Source organism: Pinus tabuliformis, chromosome 7 (assembly GCF_031772625.1).
Source record: "Pinus tabuliformis cultivar Carrire ecotype Pingquan chromosome 7, CPIR1, whole genome shotgun sequence".
Classification (NCBI taxonomy): domain Eukaryota; kingdom Viridiplantae; phylum Streptophyta; class Pinopsida; order Pinales; family Pinaceae; genus Pinus; species Pinus tabuliformis.
In genome coordinates this window covers 755031629-755041490 of record NC_142293.1, presented here as the reverse complement: position 1 = coordinate 755041490, position 9862 = coordinate 755031629, and the positions used below count along the sequence as shown (strand labels likewise).

Below are 9862 nucleotides of genomic sequence, written 5' to 3'. Positions count from 1 at the left end.
TATCCTATTGCATACCACATTTGATGAATCCATATACTTTATCATTTGGAGTGTCTCTAAACCAACTTATGACTTTCTTCATGTATTCGTTTTACTTGAAATATTGCCTCAACTATGAAATATCCTCTTTGAATTTCCAAATTTGGGTATTTAGTGCGTCCATATTTCTAGTTTTCTAATGTTAGGTGAACCCTTAACTAATGTATCTATGCTTATTATTTGTTGAGAAGGATGCCTTTTATATTTTTTCTTTTGGCTTCCTTCTTTCTTCTCAAATATATCATTTGATTTATTCTCCAATTTATCTACAAATTCTAAAGGTATACCACTACTATCTAGCACTCTTGGATACTCCGTATAACTTACTTGAACCCTGTCTACAACATGTTTGCACTAATCATCAAGCATGTGATTTGCTAATCATTGTTCTAGAAACATCAATTACTCTTGAAGACTTATTGGATTATTCTTAATTCTAGTGTCTTTTATTCCTCCACGAGGAAATTATTTATCTTATTTCATGCAACTTCTGATGGTTTTCCATATTCACATCCTTTGCAACTTGCATACACAAAAGGAATTCTTAGTTACAAAATCATAATATTATTGATTTTTTGTTCATGTTTTGGGTATCATTTTCTTATGGTTCAATCTAGAATTCTTCAAGTATTTTATGAAATAATATTTAGGTCCCTCATCTTCCTCCTCATATTTCTCCAAGAATTTCTCCTTGCTTTGGTTCACAAATGTGAACTCATTCTTCTTCATTCATGGATCCCTATCCATACTGATTTCCTCTCAATATTACATCTATCTTTAACCACAATTATAGGCTTTTATGTATCAATTTATTTGCATATAATTGCACAATAGGCCATGTAAATTCCTTTATCTAATTCCACCAACATCTTCGGTCTTCTGCAATTTTATCTAGTATCGACTTCATTATCCCATAAAGTTATTCTTTTAACTGATATATTACCTTGTTAAATTCTTGATCACTTATCTTCTTTCTACCAAGTTCCTTGGCATCTTTTGTCCTGTTCTTATAGCTTTCTCCTAAACTCTCTATCTAATTATCAATAGTCATCTTTGTATCTTTCTTCCTAAGATTCTCCAAGCTCAACTTTGAGTTACAAATAAGCCCCTATGATAAGGATATTTTTCTCCTTGCTACATAATACCTCACCAAGATTTTCTATTATGTTTGGCCTTTTGGTATTCCTCATTCCTTCAACTAGAACACTTTGAGATTCCTCTACTAATATAGGATTCTACACCTACTCATACTCTCCTCCTAAGAGCTTCCATTATTCTTTTTACTATCAAGCCTATACAAAACGTTGTCATAGGTTCTTCTCCATGCTTTTCTCTACTTTCTTCTACTATGGGATAAAACAAAATCTACTTCTACCATATTTAAATGTAACACATATTGACTATATTTACCTAGTAGATCTCATCAAATATATATCTTCAAAATATTCTATGCTACTTGTACCTGTTAAAACTTCGAAACAATCTTTCCCTATTGAGCAAACTTCTCACATTTCTACCAAACAATTTTCCTAGCTGTCAATATTCCTTGTTTCTAGCTTCTTCGTTGCAACTTGTATTTACATAACTTCTAACCCTTTTGGTGTGAAAGTATTTAACTAATAAAAGATGCATTTTGTACCTCAACAATGATTCCTTCCTAACAACATATGTTCGTAAAACATTGACTAAGTGGAACTCCTTTTCAGCCAAGTAGTATTCTCCCACTTTGATGCCAAAGACTTATGTAACAAGGATCTTTTGCTTGTGCTCATTTTGTCCCTCTTTTATTCACTCTTCTGTTTGTTTCTCTTTGGCATGTTTCATGATGTATGTAAACATTTATATCAATTGAGAGAAAGAAATCCACGTTATCTATCAATATCTTAATATGATTACTAGAATGTTGGCTCACTCAGATGTTAGGAATCAAGGAAACTCACAACTTTTCTCAATACATGTTTTTCATACGATTGAAAGATTGTCAAGTGATGGGATTCCTTTCCATTATTTAACAACATTGGATATTTGGGTTTGTGTATTAGAAATTTGGTGACTAAACACACCACATAACACTTTATCAATCTTTGTATATAAGTATGTCTTCATTGACATACATATTCACATCCTTATATATAGAATATATTCTCTTCAACCAAATTCTTTTCTTCTGATATCAAAATATTAGGGATATCGAGCACATGGAATATTGGGTATTAGGGATATTCAATAGGGGGCATATTGGTTACTATTGATATCAAGTATCAAGATTCCAATCGGACAACATTAATATAAAAACCCTAATATGTTTCCATCCCAATACTAATAGAAAAATTATACAACTAATGCCTTTCTAATTAGCTACCATTTTAGGTGTGATGTGTTGGTACTTGGAGCATAATATTGTATTCCTTAAGCACTTATTATGTAACTCGTCTCTCTTATTTCTCTTAGTGTTGTGCTCGACTCTCATATTGGTATTGATCTGTGCCTTTGCTTTCTTATGACATTTTAAATAATTAGTACATAACAATATTACATGTAAACCCTACCTTGGCTAACAACCCATCTCCTATGTGTGACTCATAAGCCATCAAACTAACCTTTATATTGACTCCATGAATGTCCCAAGTCCATCTCCACGAGAAATTTGGAAAATTTCCTCAAGATATATAAATTATTACAAAAAATAAAATAAAATAAGGAATAAATACATTATAAAGTTTTATCATTTTAGCCATTCTCTCCATGAATGATCCAATCAAAAGATTTTGAAATAAACCCATCTTTACTTAATTTAAAGTCTTTTCCTATTTAGAAGTTGTTTTCCCACTATTAAACCCTACACTACAATTTAAGATTTAAGTTGTTCTCTTGTTATTAAATACCTAGCTATAATTTAAGACTATGACCCATATCTATTAGTGTAAAATTAACAGAAATATTAAATAGAGAAGACACCTTGCCCATATTAAATAGAGAAGAGACCTTGTTGTATATTAAATACAGAATATCTATTAAAATATTAGCTCCATTATATAGTAGGTTGTCTTTCGCACAGAAATGACCGTATGCTTTTTCTTTTTTAAATGGCAATTTAATTTGGAAAAACATCAACACCTTCAATGTGCCTCTTACAGACAATAATTTAACAACCTATCAAGTAGAAAAAAACCCACCTCTAACAAAAATACAGACATGGTCAACCACCCCAGAGTGCGACAGTTCCTGTGCATATTGCATCTAGACATTGTTATCCACGAGGAATAGAAATATATATATATATATATATATATATATATATGCCAAGTTTATTTTGGTTTTATCATGCAAACCCTAGTGCAAACCACCAACTTTAACCAATCCCCTTTCACGGATTATAGAATCTAACGTGGTATGGATCTATTAGTTTAGGTCGTCATTTCTAGCTCGATTCTATGCGACAAAACATAAAGTCGGCCTGATTTTAATAGAGTATCTATAAATAAGAAAAGGTGGAGCAATGCAAATTCATTTGAAGTTATATATGTGAAAATTCGCATCTCAATTTGTTTTAATTTTTTAATCTATTCTTTATTAGCGTATTGATTGCTCCGAGTAATATACAAACATGGCGTACAGAAGATTAGAAAACTTCAGCCTCCTGTTGCGAATATGCATCGTTAGCGTTCTTCTGTGTGCAAATGTTTCCACACAAGAACGATTCAGCTTCAACTCTGAGCATAGGCACCTAGAAGGTCGTCTTATAAAATCTTTGGATGTTGATGTGACTGCACCAGTCAACAGTGGCGCAATGTTTAGCGTGGATAGCTATGGAGCCCAGGGAAACGGCGTCTCGGACGACAGTCAGGTAAAACAAACATATTAACTCACTCACAGCTGATGCATTTAAATCATCTTGTCCAAATAGGGAAAGTGGCTTTATTAACCGTCGCTTTTGTTATCAGGCCTTCTTGGCAGCTTGGAATGCAGCATGCGCGAGCAGCTCGAGTTCTGTTTTTCTGGTTCCACAGGGGAAAAATTACCTAGTTAAACCCATAATCTTCAGTGGCCCTTGCAAGAATCCTGATTTGGCTGCCCAGGTAGCAATCAACATGCTCTGATTTTGCAATATACATTTTAAAAGGTGCATATCATGCTAAACAAATTCATGTGGTCATATAATATTAAACAGATATCAGGCAGAATAGTTGCTCCAGCCGATCCCTCTAACTGGAACCCCCAAGACCGCACGGTATGGCTCAAATTTTCCAATGTGCGAGGACTAACTATCCAGGGCGGAGGCATTATTGACGGTTCAGGTCAGAAATGGTGGGAAGCCTCTTGCAAGAAGGACCCAAGCAAAGTAAGACACCGCAAAATAAATAGTTATATTCCATGATGAGTATAGCTTGTTTTAACATTTCTAATATCTCGTATTATTATTGACACTCATTTAAATTTTGTGTTTTACAGAGTTGCCACGATGCCCCAACTGTAAGCTCGCTGAAACATTCCATCTCCATTTTCCTGGATTAATTTCTTCCAAACTAATACCATAATTACGTTAATTTCATTTCCTAGCTTCTTCGTTTTGCATTGCTTACGTAAAATTGAATACAGGCATTTATGGTGGATTCTAGCTCAAATGTACATTTGAGAGATTTGACGTTTCAGAATAGTCAACAAATTCATGTCCAAATATATTGTTCAACATACGTTCAACTAGAAAACATGCAAATTGTTGCTCCTGGTGACAGTCCAAATACGGACGGAATTCACGTCTCTGCTTCCCAACACGTTGTCACTCAGAATTGCACAATTGCAACAGGTAATTGCAGACTCATAATATATGCTTTACTTTTACTCATAACATAATTGACGGTTATGCAGAAAACAAGATTGTCATAATCAAAATCTTATCAAACTCTGCAGGAGACGATTGTGTTTCAATAGTTACAGGAAGCTCAGATATTCAAATCAACAAACTAATTTGCGGACCTGGACACGGAATAAGGTAACGACGTGCTCTAGCTTAATATGCATCGAAATTATATTGTAGAAAGGAAGGAACTGCTAATGCTGTTTGTTATTGTGTGAGCAGTATTGGAAGTCTTGGCAAAGATAATGCAAAAGATGTCGTTTCAGACATAATTGTTAATGGGGCTTCTCTGACTGGCACACAAAATGGCGTACGAATAAAAACATGGCAGGTAATTCCGATATTAAATCTTAATGCATCATGGCAATGCTTCTAATTCATAAAATAAATAAAATAAACTCCCCTATTTCTGCTTTCTCTCGTACATACAGGGGGGTTCTGGTTATGCCCAAGGAATAATTTTCCAACATGTGACCATGAATAATGTCTCAAATCCCATTATTATCGACCAATATTACTGTGACTCTCCAACACCATGCCACGATCAGGTAAGTGCACGTCGCTCGCTAACATTGCCTTGCCTTGAAAAATTGGTTACCAAGTGTGTTTCTCATCTTTAATCTCCTCGTTTGTTGTTGTGGTGAATATAGACTTCGGCTGTTCAAGTTAGCAACGTCACGTACACAGACATTACTGGCACGTCAGCAACGAAAGAAGCAATAAAACTCGCGTGTAGCAACACTCTTCCATGTACAAAGGTTGCGATGGAGGGTATAAACCTTCATTTGAGTAACGGAGACACGGCCACTGCTTTCTCGGCTAATGTGCATGGTTCCAGCGATGGCCGAGTCATTCCCCCTGTCACTTTCCTGCAACCGACCCCTTAATTAATAATAGAATTTAATTTGTTTCGTGCTGAAGTTTTGTTTAGTGTTAAGAAACAATGTTTCTTCGCAAGTTTTGTTTCTTATTGAGAAATAACATTTCTTTGCCAATTTTATTTTATTAATCATATAAATATAAATACGGAGATATATTTATCATATAAATTAAAATAATAGAGATATTTAGTGTCATAAAATTGGAAAAAATTGTCAAAAAAATCTTTGCTACAATAATTCTTTGTGATAATGAATGATTTAGTGGATCAAATAACAAAACTTCATCATGACTAAAGAAATTTGGGCGACCTATGGCAATGAAATTATTATGTTTTTTTAAATTCGCTATTCATAAAAAGATAGACATTTATCTTATAAAATTATTCATATAAATTAAATTTTGATTACTGCTTTTGTATATGATGTTTGGATTAATTTTCTATATCATCAGTTTTGATATCTCTTCATTATAATATTTAATCATCCATACATTTAAAGAGTGGTGTAACATTTCACAATGACATTGGACAACGCAATAAAATAAATTAAAATGTATTTTATTATATGAATAAGAGGCTCTTTGTCACACAAAATGGGATAGTTATTGTAGCCCCTTGTATTTCGATTGGGACAATATGTCCATTACATTAAACAAAATATATGATTTCCATAGACAATTATTTCAAAAAATACAATAGCTTGCATTAATATCCAAATAGATCATCTTTCTTCGCTGGAATTGTTGTCAGTGCTCGAGCTACTTCTATGACTTGGATTATTTGGATGAATGATTCCTTGATTGCATCATTTGTTTTCATCTTGTTCAAGTTCCATCTACAAACGTAAAATCAAAATGTAATGAGTGTATCTACATTGGGGAAATAATGAAAATTGAAATAAATGATATACATCAATGTAAATCAAATATCAATTTACTTCAACAAGAAGTGAGTCTTGAATTGTACACATTCTCTCAAAATCAAATATCATGCCTTGTTTCAACAACTCTTCTATTGGCGTAGTTTCATAATTTGTTTCCTTCAAGTTTTATACCCCACAATAAATAATAGATTTAATATAAATGACCTTTTTGTTTTATTAATTATTAATTCATAGAAGTAAAACAACATAGATACTTACAAATTCCACAATTAATTTTTAATATGACAACATATACTCACAACCCATATTTAACCCAATGCCAGTCATTTCTTCCCATGACTCTTCTTTGTGTGTTAGCACCTATTTGAAGACATTCAAGGATCGTTGTTGTAAAACAACTTAGAACATAAAAAAATAAAATCCTAAGTTGTTATAAAGAAATATTAACAATTACTAACAAACTTTGATATCAAACCTTTTATTCCTTGTCATCCTATTTTATATGCAGAATGAGTTCCATTTTGTTTCTTTCTGCAAGAAAATACTTAAAAATTAATATTTAATGCTAAATTATTTTTTGATTTGTATCAAATAGAAAAAACCAATGATTACATACATTTGAAGCATGTTCTTGTTGAGATGGTTCCTTCTGTGATTCAATTATGTTCATTTATTTGATAGCTCGTTGATCTTTTGGGATTTTCATAATCTTCGTGAAAAACTAATAAACTATTTTTATTGATATATGAAAACTAAATATAAAAAAATGATATTAATAAATGAATGCTTTGTATTAATATATACATATAATTCTAGAAAATCATTTTAATTCTATTACTTCTTAAATGATTTTTTTTGTTGTTGTATGTTTTTGTTTTTGCAAGTTTGAGAGCTCCTATTGACTATTTTTCTGGAAACGCTTCCTGTAGTTTTAATATAACTTGGTTCTTGGAATCGTTGGATTGATTTTTGTATTGTAAGTGGAAAGTGTATCTATATGTTCATTCCATTATATCCCTCATAGTTTTGTAAAAATCCCCCCCCACTTTATTAGTTTGCAATGCCACTTTAGATAAACTAAGGACCAATTCATCCTCATTTAAATGTTCTATACTTTTTATTTTCTTAGAATGACATTTTTTTCCTTCGTTGATGGTCCTTATAGAAAATTAAACATATGTGAACTGATATATTATTTGAGACATGTCCTCCAATATTATTAAGTATATCGTTAATGAAAATTAAAAAAAAAAAAACTCATATTGAATAGTAAGCTTTCATTCACTTGATTCATATTTTTGCAAATTCTTTATAAGACTTTTTACACACTTTTGTAATTAGATAAGAAATAAGCTTATCGAGCTTCATCATTTTATGGCTTTTCATCACACACATTAACCAATAAATATTAGTTAAACATACATATAATTCAAACATATTAATTTTTAAAGAATTTACAAAGAACTTGCCTTTTTTGCTTTTTTGGATGAGCTACATTGTGTTGATAGAGAAAAAGAGGTCTAGTAGCGAGTGCAGTTATTTGCACCTGTTTAATTTAGTAAATGCACAAGGGAATTTAATTGTTTAGCACTGTTAGTGGAAAGTAATTCTTTTAAATAACTTTAAATTATGGTGGTGTGATATCTAACGATAAAAGCACTAGCATCACAGTGAAAGACGAAAACACAAAATATTCACAAGTTTTTTGGACTTAATGGTGCTATTTAGCAAAGGCATATCAATGCATTATATTACATGGTGCGAACTCATAAACAGGAGTGGCCCCCGCTTGTTTACATGTCAAACATGTTATATATAGTAACAAAAACCCATTAAATCTAAAATTCATAAAATGAAAATCCCTAATTGAGAAGGGGTACACAGAGTCAAACCCTAAGGTGAAATTTTATAGTCACATAAGCAAGAAGAAGTAAGGCTTTAAGGTAAGTATTGAATTTTTTTTGTTTTATTTTTATGAATTTTAATTAAATCTAAATATCAACAAAGATTTTAGAAAAAACGTTTAGCAAAATTTTTACCATGCAAACTTTTTTAAATCTGAATTTTGATTAGATCTAACAGAAATTGTAATTTTTTTTAGTAAAATCAATAGTAAATTTTAAAAAATTTAGTATGTGGGGTTTTGAGTGAATCACCATACCTTTCAAATTCTGATCTTTTGAGTAGTTGTATTGTTCGAAAGTATTATGCTGCTCCATAGTGTTCCTTGAAAATCTCTCCCTTGATATTTTGGGAAAAAATAATGAAATAGTGAATAGCTTGTTACAATTTATAAGACTTTATGAAATTATATTTTGAAAAATAAATTGCTACTCATTTTTCAATTTGAAAAAAATAAAATCACAATTTTCTTTAGTTTTTCGTAACATCGATGCATTTCATAGTATAAAGAACGAGTGTGTTTAATAGTAACACACACCAATTAAAATAACTTATCAGCGTGCTAAATTTCTTTAGTGCACCGATACGATAGAATTTATTTTTTATTTTCGAAATCCCGAAAATCGCTGCAATTATTATTTTAATTCATGAGCCCAGTTATCTTCAAATTCCAGCTCGTTCCATTTTTCTCAAATTCTTTTGCAGAGTTATCCATTTCCATCTCTAGTAAGTTTAGATTTTATTTATATTTCAATTATCTATTTGATTTTTTTTATCTATGACTGTTTGAATAAAAATGTATCCAAATTTGTAAGATCCTGATTCAGAATTGAGGTGAGGTGCATAAAATATTCTACTAGTTCAAAAACATTGGAAGCTCTTACCAGGACAAACATAATGCAAACAATTGGTAGATGAAAATGGATTGCTTCTTTACCTTTCCAATTGTAATATTTCATCTTCCAGCCACAATCTGGGGTCAACAATGGTAACAATTGTTTTTTATAATGTAATTTCAACAAATTAATTACATTGTACTTATTAATATCATTGACGTATTATTGTTCAATATTTTTTGAAATTAGGATTCCAGTGATGATGATCGACCCACCTACCTCTTCTAGTGCACCCCACTAAAATGTCAAATATATTGAAGGTTATAGTAAGAGAAAAACTTGGAGAGGAAGCATGCCAAGAATGGATGAATCAATCAGCTATTCAATTCCCACTATGTTGAGATTCACCAATTAGGAATGAGTACAAAAATAGTAGTTCTTCATCACAAATTAGTGTTGGAAAC

At 31.6% G+C, this 9862-nt stretch overlaps 1 protein-coding gene across 1 annotated transcript; it reads left to right on the top strand.

Moving 5' to 3' along the window:
* Positions 1-3646: 3646 nt before the first annotated feature.
* LOC149249719 (putative polygalacturonase At1g80170) lies at positions 3647-5784 on the top strand. Its single transcript, XM_089453450.1, has 9 exons — positions 3647-3886; positions 3984-4118; positions 4211-4381; positions 4492-4512; positions 4639-4846; positions 4951-5032; positions 5120-5228; positions 5329-5445; positions 5548-5784. Exons 1-9 carry the CDS (start codon positions 3647-3649, stop codon positions 5782-5784), a joined length of 1320 nt encoding a protein of 439 aa, XP_089309576.1.
* The last annotated feature ends 4078 nt before the right edge of the window (positions 5785-9862 follow it).